Source organism: Diceros bicornis, chromosome 10 (assembly GCF_020826845.1).
Source record: "Diceros bicornis minor isolate mBicDic1 chromosome 10, mDicBic1.mat.cur, whole genome shotgun sequence".
Taxonomy (NCBI): domain Eukaryota; kingdom Metazoa; phylum Chordata; class Mammalia; order Perissodactyla; family Rhinocerotidae; genus Diceros; species Diceros bicornis.
This window is the reverse complement of record NC_080749.1, coordinates 83602597-83620849: the sequence shown is the minus strand read 5'-3', so window position 1 is coordinate 83620849 and position 18253 is coordinate 83602597. Positions and strand designations below refer to the sequence as shown.

The window sequence follows — 18253 nt, the reverse complement described above, 5'->3', positions numbered from 1 at the left end:
ATTTTCAATAATAAAAATGATATTTTGGCCTCCAACTGTACTCTATATATCTAGAGCCCCTTGGAGACCACCATACCTGAAATAGGTTCTCCACTCCTGGGAACTAACCCCGAACAGGAAACACTCTTAAAAATGCACAGAGATGTTCACTGCCTTATTAATTATAATAACAGAAAACTGCCAACAATCTAAATATCCACCACTGGATATAGAAGTGAACTGATAAATCCACGTGACAGACTCACGAAGTCATGAAAACCATGTTTATAAAAACTGTAATAGTATGCGAAATGCTTTTGAAGTAACGTCAGAATGAAAATAAGAGAAAGAAATCCAAAATTCTTATGGAGTCCCTCCCCACCCTGGTTCCCGACTTTCTCTCTGAACGGTTTCCACTGTTCTCCCACCTGCCCCACTTCCATCCCATTTCCTGAAGAAGCTAACTTCTGTACTCGCTGTTTTCTGACTAGCTCCTTCTTATTTGTGTTCCTACTTAAATGCCAACCCCTCCAGGAAAACACCCCTGACCGCCCCTGCTAAAGCTCCCACCCCATCCCTCTTTCCACATCACCTTATTTCATGCTCAGCACTGACCACCAGCTGAGGTCTGTTCATTCATTTGCCTTTCTCCACCCAGCAGAACGTAAGTGCCATCAAAGCAAGGACTTGTCTGCCTTGTTCCCCACCCCATCCCAACATTTACAGCAGTAGATGCCCAACAAATGTTCATTTGAACAACAAATAAAGACTTAAAATAACATGATATAAGTTTTTAAGAACATAACAATTACATAAGGAAGGAATGCTAGAAGGCAACATTAATTATAATGTTATAATAATTTTAATATAATTAAATTAAATGTTACAATAATTTTAATGTGAAGAATCATGCCAAAGCACAAGGGCCATGAAGCCAGGGCCACAGGAGTGGAGCGAGATGGTGACAGAGCTGAGAAAAGCGGACTTCTGCTCCCAATCCTGCTTCAACAGAGCAGTCTACCTGTTCCCTGCCTTCTACACTGGGCTTCCATCCAAAATATTGTTAAAAGAAAAGGTTCTATGGCTTAAAAATGTTTGAAAACGCTACATTAGTGCTTCATTAGTGTGAATGTACTGTTTTAGATGTGGGGACCAGGAAAGAAAAATCAATTAGTCAGATGTAAACCATAAAAAGGAAACTAAATATGAAGGGGAAATTTGGAAGAAAAGAGACTTAGGTCCAAAAAACATAATAAATGTTCCTAAAATAAAGGCATGGTGGACAGCTAGAAATTACTAGAAAACAAAGTAAAATAAAAAACAAAGGAACAAAATCATATTCACATATGTAATCCAAATTGAATGCTTAAAATGTGTATTTGCAAGTAAAATGCATTACCTAAAACTCAGATTGCCATACCTGGCCAGAGTCTCCAGTACAGTATTCGGTGATATCACACCCGTTCACGGCATCCCGACATTCATACCCTCGTGGCTGAAACTGCCAATCAAAATTCAATATGGAGCTAGTCTTAATTAACATCACAGAGAGTTAGCATTCTCATATTCACCAACAATCCTGATGCTCTCTCATAACCACCACCAAACTCTTCTTACGAATTAGCAAGACAGCTGCAGAATGGACACGAGGCCCAGACACTCTTTGCAGTAAATATGAACTGTTAACAAGGCATTAAACGTTCAGATTTCAAAACCCACTGTCTCAGGGTATTATTTTTGGAAAACAACGTGATGGCAATTCTGTAAAGAAGAAACACTGGTGTGGCTTAAGACAAAGGAGCAAAGCACTAAAATAAAAACATTTAAGATCTCTCTGAAGACTGATGCACACACCCAACCCTCACTAATTTACCTGTCAGCTTGGACATCAATCTTGTTTGGGCTAAATATACAAATCAAATTTCAACAAATTCATATAAGTGCCTACTGTGTACATGGCATTTTGTTTGTCTGGGAAGGGGGTGGGTAAAAGACAAAGGAAAGAGCCTGTTACCTTCAAGAAATTTATAATCTGTTAAGGGACAAAAGGCAAGTATAAACTAAGCTCGAATCTTCTACAATACCATAATGCATAATACCCCTTTGTATTGAATAAAACAATAAAATCACATAATTTTATGGTTATAAGGTATATTAGAGGTTTTATAGATGAGAAGAAGGAAGATTAAAAAAATGACTTTTCAGGGCCAGCCCGGTGGCGTAGTGGTAAAGTTTGCATGCTCCGCTTTGGTGGCCCGGGGTTCGCAGGTTTGGATCCTGGGTACGGACCTACGTACCATTCATCAAGCCATGCTGTGGCAGCGTCCCACATACAAAATAGAGAAAGATTGGCAAAGGTGTTAGCTCAGCGACAATCTTCCTCAAGCAAAAAGAGGAAGAATGGTAACAGATGTTAGCTCAGGGCCAATCTTCCTTATCAAAAAAAAAAAAATGACTTTTCAAAAATTAACTGGAGGTCTCTACAGATGGAAGTAACTATGTGTCCACACACACAATCTGTGTATATACACATATAAACATACATGCATACATTACTTCCTCATCTGGCGTTCTTGCCTGTATAAGGGATTTAAAAAGCCAAATGTGAAAATATAAGTGCTAGCTTTCACGCTCAGGGTCTAAAATAAATTAAGGTCAGTTTTAAAGAAAAATGTTATAAGTAGGTGATATTATCAAAAAGACCACAGGAATTGTCCCTCTTCTTTTCAACTGTCTAATCTAGTTTTCATTCGTGTTAGCAGGGCAATTCTCAGTGTTTCTTTTGGAAGGAACATAGGTATATTTGCTTAGGGAGGCACTGGAGGATAGGATGGTTGATAGTCAAGCACAGTAAAGACAAATGTTGTGACCCACAGAAACTGGGTAGATTTATTGATTCTACAAAATTGCCAGGCTAATACGCACACTGTCAACCAACAAATTTGTGAGAAGCTATACAGATGCTCAATGTACACACTGAGTATTTGGCTGACGTGTCAATGAAAAGAAAGATGAAAGCGTCAGAGAACTCACAAGACACGAGGTATTGTTACAGCAGGGCCCGTCGCTGCAGTGGGCCCCATTGGAGAGAGAGCACTTCTTGCAGCACAGCCCGTAGCATTCCTGGAGGGGACACTTCACGTGAGTAACAGAGGAGACTCACCACTGGTCATGCCACATTCACTACACGTGCGACTTATGCATAATGCAGAGAAAGAGACTTATACAACAGTAAGCAAAAATTTTAGGAAAGAATTAACCGCTCTAAACAATGATAGATTCCTTCCTGCCATATTTCTCAGCAAAGTATTCTCTTCTATGAAAGGGCTTCTCTACCAAAAAGCACGCTTATTTCTTAGCAGGCACCCCACCGTTGGTGAGCTCTACCACATTCTTAATACTCAATCTAGTTTTATAAAGACAAAAATAATACACATCAAGAAAGAATGTGTCATGATTTGGTAAAACTTGTCTGCGATGAATATGAGCTGTGAACTTTTAAGAGGCAGGGAATTTGATTACAAGAATCCATCAGGCTTTTTCAGACAAGGCCATAGGACATGATTAATTCTACTGTGTCTGAGCTGACATTAAGCTCTGATGAGAGAGATCAAAAGGACAGGCAGCGGGGCCACAGCGAACGACGGCGCAGGCTTCCCACTCCTGCTGCTCCTGCTTGCTCGGGTGGGAGCTGTGCTGAAGGTGGACGCGCTCCCTCATACCCACCACGTGGAAGCCACAGTCACACTCCTCCCCAGTTTCCACGTATCCATTCCCACATTCTGTGGGCTCGAAGAGCTGGAAGAGATTAGGAGAGAAAGGGAACACGTTTCAAGTTATCACAGAAAATCAACACACCATTGGCCACACACACGGCCCTATAATCAGCTATCACGTGATCTTCTTCCTGCATCTGTGGTTATTGCAACTTACAAGTGATGTGTGGGTGGGAAACACTGTTCACTTACTAATAACACTTCTAGAAAACCTATTTTAAACGGGGGAATATTCCATGGAGGATTCTCCGGTGGTGGGCTCCAGGCATGACCTCCACCATTAGAGCTGCTTTGCATGGAGAGAAGCTGTGAAGAGGAACAGATCACTCTTCAATTTGCTAATGGAGCTAAAATGCATTGCTAATGAGACTCACAGATAACTAATTTGCTGAGAAGACGAAAACTGTCAAAAAGATAAAAAAGCTTCAGTGACAGCCAAATGTGAAATATATAATCAAGTAAATGCAAATGTGAAATATATAATCAAGTAAATGCAAATAAACTTAGAAAAAAATGTTGCTGGAAATCCACGCCCATCATTCTCATTGAAAACAAATCTGCACTGTCCGAAGCATATTAAGTAAATGTGCAGACGTATACACAGAGGTATAGAAATTTCTCAATCATTCCTGCAGCAATGGAAGAGTCAGATTTCTAGAATAATCCACCACACTGGTACTATGAACTTGCTTGCCAGGTAAACTGTATTATAGACCGATTGTTGAGGCATTGATTATTCATGAAAAACATTTCTATTTCTCATCAACTGGGGCAAGTTTCTCACCTGGGTGAAGGCTGGAAGAGCACATCCCAACCCAAATGCTCAGAGCCGTGAACATGAGAGGGAGAAAGAAACAAACACACCCGCAGGCGCACAACCCCAGGAAGGGCTGCCTTCACTGAGGCCACCTGAGAAAGACTGGATGCTCCTTCCCCTTCCAGGAAGGGAAAGCTATTACGGAAAGCAAGGAAGGTTTCCAGGATACGTGAGGGGGAGTCCCCGTGGGAGAGCCCAGTGGGTAAGTTAACAGTCCTAACCTCTGAGGTATTTGGATCAGAGGCAGAAGAACATGGAAAAAGGAAGGGCAGACTGGAGCAGGACTAGCACTCCACGTCAGGCCAACTATGTAACCAACTGCTGGCTTTCATCCTAGGACTCTCCTTCCACTGTGAGGCAGGTCCATCAGGAACCAGACGTGAAACACGGCAGTTGGGAAGGTTCCCACAGCACAGAGAAGATGCTCACGGATAATGTGAAAATAGCACGTACAACATGCATGCATACATTCATCGACCAAGAACACTTGGGAAAAAGTCAGTTCTTTGATGCACACATATAAAACTATTCCACTCGAATCTGCAGGGGCTTTTTCTTAATCATTCTAATATTTAGTTTAAAAAGAAATAATTCCCTATTTACTAACTTTTAAAATCGAAGATGTATAGTTATTTTTATTTAGTTTCCAAGTTATTGGAATAATTTTCTTTTTTCTCACAGGCATTTCAGAAATCTAATGATGGATCCTTATACACACACCAGAAATCTTAAGCTTTCCAAACAACTCAGCGTTGTTTCCTCAGGTGAGATGCTTGTAATCACCTGGGGAGCTGCAAGGCAGGTAAAATTAGCCATGTACATTGCAATTCAAAAACGCCAGCAGCTCACCTTAATTCATTATTACTCATTCCACCCATTTAAACACTCTGAAGCTTCCAGATCTCTGCTGCACTGAGACCAACGCCATGAGAGGCAGGTGGCTGAGCGGAATGATGCAAGGTCCCTTTAAAAGTCCTGTTCTTCCTTACTGAGATTTTATACAGACAGCAGGCTTCAAACCACCGTCCCCTAACTACCGCAGTATCACTTAATTACGGAGATAGGAATAAATTATTCTGTCACTTATCCACATCAGTCACTGGCTTTAAAAAAAAAAAAGGCTGACGATCTCACTGCTTTCTCAATTTGCAGAGTATTAAACATTTTGTATAGCAATGGACTGTATTTGACCTATGAAGGAGTATTTTAAAAGGAAATATGCAATGTGCAATGTTAGAATTTCTCTACCGAGTGCTAATTAGCATCGATCCTGTCTTTTTGCTTGTCGAGCAGCTTCATTTCCAAACACTTCAGGTCCACAGTCCCTCATCCAAAAGCATTATAGCTGGTGAGTTTGGGAATTCTGGCTTTGCTGGATTTTACAAAAGTGCGATGCATTTACCTTGTCCTACGTAACAACCCTGAGGGCCTGGTGCACACCCTTTAATCAAACCCATTAATATTTCTGCAGTGAGACTTATGAATATTTACACAATGGGGGATAATAAAGATTTTTAGTTCAGCACAAGTTTTATTGTCCAATGTGTTTTCTGCAAACTCATAAAAAACACTTCCAATTTTCAGAGCTTTTTGAATTAAGGAATTGTGGATAAAGGATTGTGACACTGTCTATATGGATTTTGATGAAATGTAATTGACAATGGGGACCTTTCCAGGTAGAGACTGTATATTATAAATATATCTCTGTATTTATGGGATCCATAAATACCTGGGGCCATTTTCTGGCTAGCTGATATTACTAACGCTTCCTGTCTGGCAGAATAGATCACTCAAAAAAAACAAAAGCCCCTAGAGAGAATGTCAAGGGGAAACAGAATTTTTGTCAGAGAAATGTGTTAGAGTAATATATGTTAGTCTAACCCATTAACTCTTAGCAGCAGGGTGAAAACCCAAACGTGAACATTTCAAAGATATTTTAATTGAAGGATTATTTCTTTATTTGTTTTTACGAGGGGGGTGGGGAGAGCAGCTAGCACTGAAAACCAGAGATTGGGAACAGTGACACTAGGGCTTCATGCATTGAAAGAGGACTCAGTCTGCAACACGATAAAGCCCCTTGTGACTAAGGATTAATCTGATAGACAAGAAACCTGCTTTCCAAGACAAGTATCTGATATTTAGCACTGTTCCATCATAAAAAATTAGAGAAACAATTACAGTTTCTACGTTACTAACCTTTGTTGGCCTGTTGAACAGACAGGCGCCGCCCCCCCTCTGTAGAAAGTCTCTATACTCCAAGACGCTGCACTTGGAGAACTTTCGGGAGTGAGAGACCCTGAGAAAGTAGAGAATCAGTTATGTAAATAATTTAGCAAAAGCAGCCATCAGAGAAAAAAATTAAAACCCTTGAATTAGAACAAAATGTTCACTCTGGGTCCAGATGATTCTACACAAATTTTGACAAGGCACTTATGTTCAAGTTGCCAAATAAGTATGCATGCTAGAGTTTGTAAAAATAGAAATTCAAAGGAAACCACAGATTTGGGGGGCTGGGTCACAACTCCCTCAGCAGTTGAGGCCCCCGTGCTTGGGCGTGAAAGAGTTTTGAAAAGGTCCTCACGAAACTTCTCCATCTAGGCTGTATTTCAAAATGTGGTCATTTTTATTTGCTCCGTCTCAGCAAAAGCAAGCACTCTTTGCCTCTGTCATGAAGGAAAGGAGCTCGGGAAGCTCCTAGATTCTATTTTGGAGGACGGAGTTGTGAGGGTCAGTTTATGAAAGATGCTGAATGCAGGCTTCAGAGCCACAATACAGGCAAACGAGGAAACCTAGAGAGATGTGAGACCATACACACATGTACCTATGTACACATGTTTTTACTGTATATATGCACACAATTAAAACAGCATTAGGGTACGCTCCCGTGAATAATAGTTCCTTATTCTCAACTTCAAATACTATATGATAATATTCATGATTTAGTAGGAATATAGTATGAGCCTCTGCGTGATTTAATTAATAGAATTATTATCTCTAAGTCAGTACAGATAGGAATATCATACACACGGTCAAGGCTACACTGAATCATACATAGTGATTCCTTAGGCATACTTGTACTAGGACTTGATTTCAGAGTGACAGGCCACTTATTCTGGGATGTAATCTAGCTCTATGTATCCTGATGTATGAGCACAGCATATGGAAGTAGGTAAAATCTGCCAGTGGTGACAGTGATCTCTCACAACAACTATGTGGAAATGTGTACTTGAGAAAATATGTATTAACTTTAAACAGTTTTATTATATCCTGTGGGTAGTCAGTCCAAAACTTCATTTAGAAATTGGGAGTTTAGAAGACAGAAGACAGCTCCCTCTAGAACCAACACTGTAATGGTGTCACCTTCCTACAGGCATCCTCAAAAAAGCCTGTTTAAGCCATAATGTTACCAAACTATGGGACAATAGTAAGGGGGCCATGATAGTCAACAGTTTCACGATTAAACTACATTTTTAGAAACACGTGTTTCTAACATAGCAGGCATAACAGCTGACTCTGCAAACCCTCAAGCTCACATGCTCTTATCCCCACGAGCTGGCCTCCTGGTGGAAGAATTAGGAAGGGGCTCTGTACAAGGAGGTCAGGGCCTCTGGCAACTGGGGCTCAGAGGGGCAGGGCAGGACCAGAAATGGCGTGTGGTGAGCAGATGTCTGGCCTGGGCCAAGGAAGGAGCGGCATGTGGGTGAGAAACCTCTCCCATCTACCAGGAGTGGGCTCAGCTCAGGAGCCCGGGGCAGCGGCTGCCATGGGGCAGGGGCCCTGGGACAGAGGGCAGTGTTTCCAGGCCTCGGTTCACGACGCAACAGCAGCTCTGGGGCAGCTGCTCTAGTTCCCAAAGTATCCGCAAAAGAAGAGAGGAGCTGGGCGAGCAAATGCCCACGGTCCATCATAGAAAACTACCTAATGTAGACACAATAAATCTGCCTTATAAAAAAAGCTTTATTGATTATATAAGCAGCATAGTAAAATTTTTATTACACGTCTATTTACAAGTTCTTTAAAATAGAAACTGATGACTGAATTGATTTTCACTGATGACCAGCTTTTATTCTAAGTGTACTAAAAAATTAATGCCTCTACTAAACTTAGAAGCATTTAATAATGTGCTCCTTTAAGGATTAATAGAAGTAGAAGTCGTTACTACATTTTACTTTTACCACCAATTTTAAATAAAACATTAAAATATAAAGTGAATTAGCCCTTTATTTTTAAAACATCAAATAATTAATTATCGAATTTATACTAAATGCTTAGTCTAAAAGACCAGTACCTAAGTGATTGTGTACCTAATTATATGTAGCAATTTTAGCAAAGGCACATATCAAATGTATGTATAGTAAAAATTTACCCTGTTTCCTCCATGATGCAGCCACCCCAGGATTCTGTGCAGTCACACTCTAGTCCAAGGAAACCATCAGAGAAACAGAAGAAAAGGGAACAACAAAAAGTCACATCTTTAATTTGCAGTGCACTGAAGTAATTCCTATTACTAATTCCATGTCAAATAGGTACAGAACGTGAAGTCTCACTGACCAAAATCTATTGCTTTTCAATCAATATCTCTTTATCCTTTCCAGCCGTATAGATCACTTCCTAAGACAACAGCTGGCAAGAAATAAAATTGTGCCTCTCTTCATTTTTTAACTCAGAGAACTCAACTAAGCTCCCAGTTCCCACGTTTAATGAAAAGTAGGCTGGTCCAGAAGTCAGAAAGCCCGAGCGCTACTCCAAGCTCTACCTGAGAGAGCCCCACAGGCAAGCGACTTGGCATTTCCTGGGTCTCTGTTTTCACCTCTAAAATGCGGAATGCATCTCCCTGAGTGGTTCTGGGGCGCACACGGGACGGCACGCCTGTGTGCTCTCTGTGAACTGTAATGCTCTATTGCACAAACGCAATGAGTCACCACCAAGTCCCGCTAACAGAGCCCATTGGAGGTCAGAGAAGAGAAGGCGGTTTGCTAGAGGCACGGTGAGGATCGACCAGGGAACACTGTGCTAAAAGTTCAGTAAAAGACAGCAATCTAAAATAGAAGTGTAAATAATCATTTAAATTAAATAACAATCATAAACTTAACATAGATACCATAGATTGGCATATTGATATTGTGACGAGTTGCTCTTTTCATTTATTTTTTCCTATTCTCTTTTCTATCGTAGATAAAGACATTTTTAAAGAAAGTGTTCCAAATGGATTTAAGAAACTCAAAGTTCAGAACTAATGAATTATCTACTAAGCAAACAATTCACAAAGGAATGAAGAATTTTAGGAAGGAAGGAACTATACCAGGCATTAGTAATGAATCCTATTTCCACCCCACCATCCATCCCGGTAACATCTCTCAGCTGACCCCAACGCTGGCCTCTTCCCGGCTCCAGGGTGTTCAAACAAGGTCATAAACTTGGCCCTACTCCTTTCTTACGGCATCCAATGCCAGCGAATGAACCTGAAACACCTCCTTTAATGTGTACCAGGTGTTTCCTTGGGAAAGCAAATACTCTGAGCAAGGTATTAATAAATGAAAGTTTGTGGAGATTTGCTAAATGCCACCAGACTTAATATACCTATAAAGTGATGACTTAATATATTCATAAAATGATGACGTAACACACCCATAAAGTGATGACTTAATATGCCCATAAAGGGAATCTAGACACCCTTGGACATATATTTTGTTTCAAGTTTCCATACTACTATGCATTAATGACAACTATTTGATAGTAGTCAAAAAAGTATAAAATGTGGAATAATGTTAAGGTAGATTTTTGTCCTTTTCTTCTTTGGGGAGGTTGGAGTGGGCAGGAAGACCTTCACTCCTGGTGTCTGATATTTTCACAGAGGGGAGTAGACTTCCACTTAATTCCTAGTCAAGAGAATAATTTGAGTGAACACCTCGGTCCTTCCTTCCTTCCTCAGGATCGCATCATGCGGGTCCTTGGCACTTCTGCCTTCTGCCACAAAAATGCATTAGAAATTATATTTTACTACTGTGTTGGTATAAAGAGGAATATGATCCAGGTTGGGTTTTATTTCGATTTTAAAAGAAATATAAAATTTTCATGGACCCCCAAAACTATTGTGGGCCTTAGACACTTTGCCACTGGAAACTCAGCCCTGTCTTCCCAACCAGCTCTCCTCTGATGAGTGAGGAGAGTGGCACCCAGCAGTCGCCGGCTGTTCTCCTACTGGACGGGATCTGTGGCCCTGTTCGCTCTCCCTCCTGTAGGGATGCTTCTTCCCCAACGCTTCTGACGGGACTCGTGGGTACATTTAATTCCAGGTAGGTGGGTAGGTTTAGAGCTGGAGCTCCTTTTTGACTCTAGAGCTACGCTATCTCCCGATCCAACTGCACTACTATTAAACTTGCGGTGGAGCCTCATCTGGCACCCTGTGTCCACTCTCCAGTGGTGAGAGCCCGGAGGGTGAGTCCTCGCCACCCAACCCCAACAGTCTGAAGAGTGAGAAAGAGCTGCTCACCCTCTGAGACAGTGAGCATGATTTTACGGATTTTGAAAGGGACTTTTCTACAACCCAAATAGATTAAGAATTACCTTAAGTTGCTCATTTTATAATTTTTTTTAGAGGAAGGAGATATACTGCTATTAAACTATAATGACTTAGGAATGAAAAATATTTATTTATTGACTGGGCATGCACTATACAGACAGAATGGCACAGGAAAGTAAGAAGGTCAATGTACATACTTGGCTTTCTGCTAGAAGGTTCCCATTGGATTCCAAGGTTTTGAGCCAGGCTCTGCGATAATACTTGTGCCACTGCCATTGGAAGACCATACTGTTTTTCAGAGTTGAAAGTGTGTGGGAAACATTCGAGAGAGTGCACAAAGCTAGTTATTATTTCTTAATCATTACCACATATCATCTCAGTTCCTAAGTAGAGCCTCACAGCATCAAAAGATGGCATATATTTTCCTTATCACTACTTCCTCGCAACTGGGCCCAGGAAGCAGAAAGCCTCTCTTACTACGTGGCATCTCTCACATTGAAACATAAAATACTAGTCATAAAAGGCTGTGCCCCAATTCAACTACCTACAAGTATGCCAAGAGAGGTCTCCACTCAACGATGGCTACTGGGATAACCTGGTATAACACACTCTGGCATTGATCAGGGTTTAGATACACTGGCCTTGGCTTTTGGGTGCTGTTGCCAACTTTTATAAGAATTTCCTTTATATAAATGAAGGCATTGAAATCCAAACAATCAGATTAAGGAAATATTTTTTTCAGTTAATTCTATAGATAGGTAGGTAGAAGGCAAAAAGATGAAAAATTTACATAGGGAGAAAACAAAGATATTAGATACAATTATAAACTCTTTAATTTAAACGAGTTAAACATAACATGGGCAGAATGAGCATTTAGCTTTAAAAACAAGTTATGAGAGAAGGATTAATAAGCTTATAAGAACTTATCTACAGAGGCCAAAAAATCTCTGGGCCAACCTTTGGCTTGCATTTGCCTGACAAATAGAAAAAACTATCCTTATAAAATGAAGCAATACCTCTTTCCTAATACCAAAGACCACTTCAGGTTCTAGTTACTGACATAAACCACTCATACTGTATTCTCGATGTCACTGTCATTCTAAACAAGCCTGAGAGGGACGTACACTAGGCCGCAGGGAAGAAAACGATCAGATGCAAAGACAAAGTCTACTTTAAGAAAACTGATAAAATTTACCTCATTCACACCAACTCCCCTTGTACGAGAACAGACACCTCCAAAGAAACTCAGACTGCTTCTCTTATAGTGGAACGTCACACGTCTGAAGAAAAGAAGAAGTGCTATTAGGAAATCAATGTAGTGACCGTGACATAAACTCTCCCCAAACATGTCCACTCACTCTCCTGTACTGAGTAGCCCAAGTGCATCCTCCTTCGAGAAATCAAAAACCGTATTTTAAATACCTTTAAATTTACGTCATATTAAATAATCCCAGTTGAGCAAACATTAGTTGAGCACCTACTAAGCACAGGCACAGGAATTGAGGCACAGAGAGAAACAGACCATCGCCTTGACTTTTTTCTGTAGGGAATATCTAGCAGTTATACAAAATATTGCTGATTACTATAAATTGCTGATTAAAGGCTGAAAGAACAGAAAATAAAGAGTAAAGGTGAGAGGAAAGGAAGGAGGACGTTGTTGGTTTGATTCCGGGAGAAAACCTTGAGGACTGTCTGAAAACAGCTTTGCCGTGAGTGGGGAAGAGAAGAGCTTATTGTATCTTAAGAACGTATGGTACACTTTTCCTTAGTGATAAAATCTCAATTTTATTCAATGGTTCACCTCAAAAGACTATATTTCCTAGCCTCACTTGCAGGTAAGTGTAGTCATGTGACTAAGATCTAGCAAATGATCTTTTGGTGAAATGGATATGTGCAGCTCTCAGGAAATCTGCTCTGTAGGAGCTAACTCAGCTGGTAGGAGTGACCTTTTGCACTCCTCCCTGCCTGTCATTCCTGCTGCCTGCTGTGAAGGCTGGAGCACCAGCAACCATCTTGAATCATAAGTTGACCCTGAGGATGGAAGGTCTGAAAGTAGGAATGTGCTCTGAAGGTAACTCTTATGACTGTGGAACCACCATCCCAACACTGGACAGCCTGCCTTCCAGCTTCTTATACAACGGAGAGAGGAATCAACATCAATCTTGTTCAAGATCAATATATTGATATATAACTTAACTGATACAATAAAGGGATAAAGATAAATGTCAAAGCAAAGACTACAGGTACATACGAGATGAGGTGCACAGCATCAGCATGCTGTTTGATACGCTGTCGGTATTTGGAGAATTCATGAAGCATCTGCACGGGGTTGGTGGTGATGTCAATATAATCCCTCTCAGTCCAGGTGTCTACAGCCACCAGGACAACCCTGGTGTTGAGCTGCTCCTTGTAAATCTGAGGGTATACAACAGGACAAGCGCAGGAGGAAAACACTGGGTCAGACACGCAGAATCAGTGATTCAGAGTCAGTGGAAGGACAGGAGGGGAGGAGGGAGGAGAACGTGAGGTCATAATTAGCTCATCGTAGAGATTCTTCCTTCCTTTCTCTTTTCCAAGAGCAAAAAGAAAGAAAGAACAATCCCACAATTCGGCCTCTCCTACAAGGTTATTTCAATTGCAAATCAGCACATTTTGTGGCCTGGCATCTATCTCACTAAGGGCATAGACAGAAGGGATGTCAAGATTCTAGAGTCTGGAGATAAATTCAAAACAGGGTTCAGTAAAATCACCCTTCCAAACCTCACGGGAGGGAATGGGTTGGAGCCTGGCACACGGCTCTGTGTGAGAGCAGTATGACCAATTAGTCCTGCAGGACTGGAACGGTCACTAAGTCCTCGGACAAGCACCAACAGCATGGCTGGCTTGCCCTTGAAGGCCTTGTTACATGACAAGTAAAATAACTCTGGGAGAGAAGCAGGGATCTGAGGCAACGAGGGAGGAGCAGACGTGTTCCACCCACTTCATCCTCCCCACAGGGCGGTGTCACCCACAGTAGTGAAACTGCGTCTCTCTGCTCTCTTTCTCTACTTCTGGCCCAGTAGCTAAATAACTCACACAATTAAGCAACTTCAACGAATGTTGTCATTTTGTCCTATTTTCAAGCCAATTAAGAAAATAATGGATGATCTTTGAACACACTGAAGAAAGGAAATATTATCATGTCCAAATCAACCTGAGGCTTTAATGATTTTACAATAAGGAGCAAAGTTAAATGTAATATCTTTTAAAAATTAGTTGGTCAACTTCACAACCTTGTATGGTAACCCAAAATAAAAATTACTCTTTGCAAGATGTGATTCTATTAAATCATGGTGAAATGACTAATAGAGACGCTACCAAGTAAACAGCTCTGGCAGGGGACAAGGTGTGTTTAATCTTCTCTTTTCCATATTCACTTAGAGTTTTCCTCTGAGAAGACTGACAAGTGCTGAAATTAAAGAAAGTAATAAGCCAGGTAGAAACTGGCTTTCGGAGTTTCAACTCTAACTCTGTATGATACACCACGCCCACCCTCTCATGCTATACTTTTCCTCCGCTGTGTCGGCCAGGTATGATATGAGGGTTCACATGATCGGAGGTTTGGGGACTGTTTAAAAGGCAGAAGAGAAGGCAGTTCTTTGGAGAAAGTATCATTTAGCTATTTGGCAACTTATAAAAAGCTTTTTTTCCCAATTAAGAGGGAACATGCAGTAAATATCAGACGAAAATATATTTAGCTGAACCAGACAGCACTTTACATTAGAATACACAAAGAAGTATGTTATTTTTAAGTTACGACTAGTCAAATTAAACTATTTATTGGAACATAATGAATAATATTCACATCAACAGAATTCCTACCTAAAGCAGGAAAAAGAAAGAAAATCTTAACCTTCATTGTCTGTAACTTATAAAATGAGAAGAAAAAATATCAACATGATAGATTTGTGGTTAAAGTCTTTGTAAGAAGATATATATTTTACTGTTTCAAAGTAGTTTTATTTGGAGACTGCACTTAATTCTGTCATCTAGAAAGAAAGTCTGAAGCATTCCATTAATGGGAACACTAAGAAAATAAATTCGGGTTCTTTTAAAAAATTTTTTGTATTTCTGCTATTCTCCAAACATACTCCACCTCAATCTCCTAGTTCTTCTGCCATATATTTAAGACAATATTAGTTTATACATTTAAGACAATTATTAGTTCATATATTTAAGACAATTATTAGCTCTTTTGTTATCTATTATATAATAATGATATATAGCTCTTCTACCATAAGCTCAACTGGTTATTATTAACAAAGTCTCATTTGCCAAGTGTAATTTATGCTCTCTTTGGTAGCTAATTTTCCGGTGTTTTTGTCTTTCATCAGCTTGGTGACAATAAGGTCTAGACACCACTCGAAGCAATGCTAACGCAACTTTGGGATTCCAAGCATAACTCAACGTCCCCTAAACTCTAATATCACTACTTCTTGTGAAGGAGACCACTCTGGAACTTCTTAGCCAGATGAGCTTACGGGTGGCATTTTTACTTTTACCTAGGAAAGAACTGAAGTAACAAATAAGCAAATAGAGATATAAACCCTTCCATCTTGAAAAAATAGGTTCAAGAAAACCAGGATACTTACAGAATCCACAAGGTTGACCACAGACTTTGCAAAGTTATTGGTGTGTGCATGAGAAGAGCGATACTTCTTATACTGGGGGAGAAAGATAAACCAGTCACTGCCAAGTCATAACTTAATGGTAAACTTCAAAATTCAGGAAGCGCAGAAATCTCACAGCAGTAGTGGAAATGGAGATTAAAAATACAGAATTTCATCTGTGCCATGTTGAGTATGGTGGTGTTCTTACTTTATTTCTCTGACTACCTACAACACATATTCCAGTTCTGGGCATGGAGAGGGCCCGTAGCAACCCGCCGGAGGAGCTTTACCCTGAGAAGCTGTTCATTCAGTCTTAACATCTACAAATGCAATCCTTTTGTTTTCACCAAAAAGACCTTTCCCGGCTTACGAAGGGCTTAGACCAAGAAACATAGTCCCAACTGGACACCCTTCTCACTCTAAACTCAGGCCACACACAGATCAAGAAGATTCCTTAGGCGGCACTTTAGATACTGTCCATGATATGGACACATTTGTCATACATTTTAGGATATTCTTTCAGAGGAATGCCTTTTGCTTTTGACTACTCAGTCAGAACAAAGAAGACACAAAAAGTAAAAACAAAGTGTGCCGAGTTATGATTGTTTATGGTTATTTAAGATTATTTAAGAAAGTAAGGAAAGTAAATTAATAGAATAATCATATAACAACATCTGGAGGGCTACAGTTTTAGAAAGGAGGACATTTGAGAACTAAAGTCGACCACGGGGAGTTCATGCCTTCTCCTGAGGAGAAAGAAAAATCTACTCAAAACTACCCAATCAGATTTGCACCATAAGTCTTTAAAATTTGTCTTCCATTATAATTATTAAAATAATGCATCTTTCGTAAAGACTAAAAATACTTCTACATTGGAAATCCATGATATTCTTTTTTCTCCTTTGCCCACTTTCACACTATAAATCTGTCAGACTCCCTTCATTTCATCCTGTCTACCCCTGTTACTATGTCTTTTCAACAAAGAATATATGTCTTTATGCTTACATACCTGATATTTATTTTTTATAATACATAGCACATTGATAACACATGATAAATATACAATAAATTAGTATTGTGTTTTTAGTAGCATTCATTAATTTATAACTATTTATATATAACATTCACCATAGTGTGAATGTCTGAGTCCTCCTAAAATTTATATGTTGAAATCCTAACCCCCAAAATGACGGTATTAGGAGGTGAGGCCTTGGGAGATGATTAGGTCATGAGGTGGAGCCCTCAGGAATGGGATTAGTGCCCTTGTAAAAGAGACCCCAGAGAGCTCCTTAGCCCCTTCCTCCATGTGGGGACAGAGCGAGAAGGTGCCAGCTGTGAACGAGGAAGAGGGCCCTCACCAGAACACGACCATGCCGGCACCTTGCTCTTGGATGTCTCAACCTCCAAAACTGTGAGAAATAAATTTCTGCTGTTTATAAGCCACCCAGTCTGGGGCATTTTGTCACAGTGGCCTGAATGGACTCAGACATCACTGTTACCGTTCATGTTCTTGCCACCACTGTGCATCACGGTCTGACCCACACTGTCTTCATGTGTTCTTTTATAGTAAACTCCAATCTACGCATGGAACTGGGTCGTAAAACATCACATTGATCTGAAAATTCTCAGGCACTTTAACAGGGTTTTGAAACTTAGGATAAAGAAGTTGCTGCAAATAGCTCAGCGTTTTAAGATGCGTGGCAAACTCCATAAGCTGAAAAATTTCAAAGATATTTTTAAAAGTAACATCAATTTCTCAATATTAAGGCCCTTGGGGGTGATAAAAATGTTTTGAAACTAGCTAGAGGTAATGGTTGCACAACATAGTGAAGGTACTAAATGCCACTGAATTGTACGCTTTTAAAAAAGTCTGGACATTAAGAAGCACACATCACAAAAAGAAAGGAAAGATATTAGCTGATATCTATTCCAATGCAGTGGGGTTACACACTTACTAAGATGAATTTCATTTTGCTTCTGAACATTAATTTGTCCTTTTTGGAAACTTCTTTCTATAGTATAATGACCATGGAAAATATGACATGCAAGTTAAACAAATTAATAAAACGAGGTTATTTTTAATTAATAAAATGTGTTAAGTTTTTCATTTAGTTCAGATTTGTAATTTCCAAGTCTCTGATTTTCTTATTAGAAAGACTACTCTGCCTGCTATGGGGTGAGTGAATGGAAGCAGAGAGACCTGTTGGGAAACTACTACAACAGTCCAGGTAAAGGATCATGAAGGCTGGACATCTGTAGAGTGAAGTAGGTGGATTCAAGATACACTGTGAAGATAGGGTTCCCAAGACTTGCTAATGTCTAGGATGTGAAGGTGACGAAAGAGAAGAATAAAAGATGACTCTTAGGTTTTGAACTTGAATAGCTGGGGGGTGGTGATGCCATTTAAAATAATGAGAAAGACGGGAGGAAGAGAAGGTTAAGACTAAGGAACCAAGAGCTCTGATCTAGAAATGTTAAATGTGAGGTGCCTATTCAATATTGAGGTAGG

The 18253-nt window shown here is 40.1% G+C and overlaps 1 protein-coding gene across 6 annotated transcripts in view; it reads right to left on the bottom strand.

Annotated features, from left to right (window-relative positions):
* The window catches only part of ADAM23 (ADAM metallopeptidase domain 23), a 150479-nt gene that overhangs the window by 36003 nt on the left and 96223 nt on the right, over nucleotides 1-18253 (bottom strand). For 5 of the 6 annotated variants that reach the window (XM_058549688.1, XM_058549689.1, XM_058549687.1 and 2 more), the window contains exons 10-18: nucleotides 15727-15798; nucleotides 13347-13510; nucleotides 12291-12375; nucleotides 11293-11383; nucleotides 8939-8987; nucleotides 6769-6868; nucleotides 3706-3777; nucleotides 3013-3102; nucleotides 1400-1480 (exon numbers count right to left, since the gene is read on the bottom strand). In XM_058549688.1, coding sequence (XP_058405671.1) covers nucleotides 1400-1480; nucleotides 3013-3102; nucleotides 3706-3777; nucleotides 6769-6868; nucleotides 8939-8987; nucleotides 11293-11383; nucleotides 12291-12375; nucleotides 13347-13510; nucleotides 15727-15798 — 804 coding nt within the window. The remainder of the gene's footprint in view (nucleotides 1-1399; nucleotides 1481-3012; nucleotides 3103-3705; nucleotides 3778-6768; nucleotides 6869-8938; nucleotides 8988-11292; nucleotides 11384-12290; nucleotides 12376-13346; nucleotides 13511-15726; nucleotides 15799-18253) is intronic. The other variant, XM_058549690.1, reaches the window with a different exon arrangement.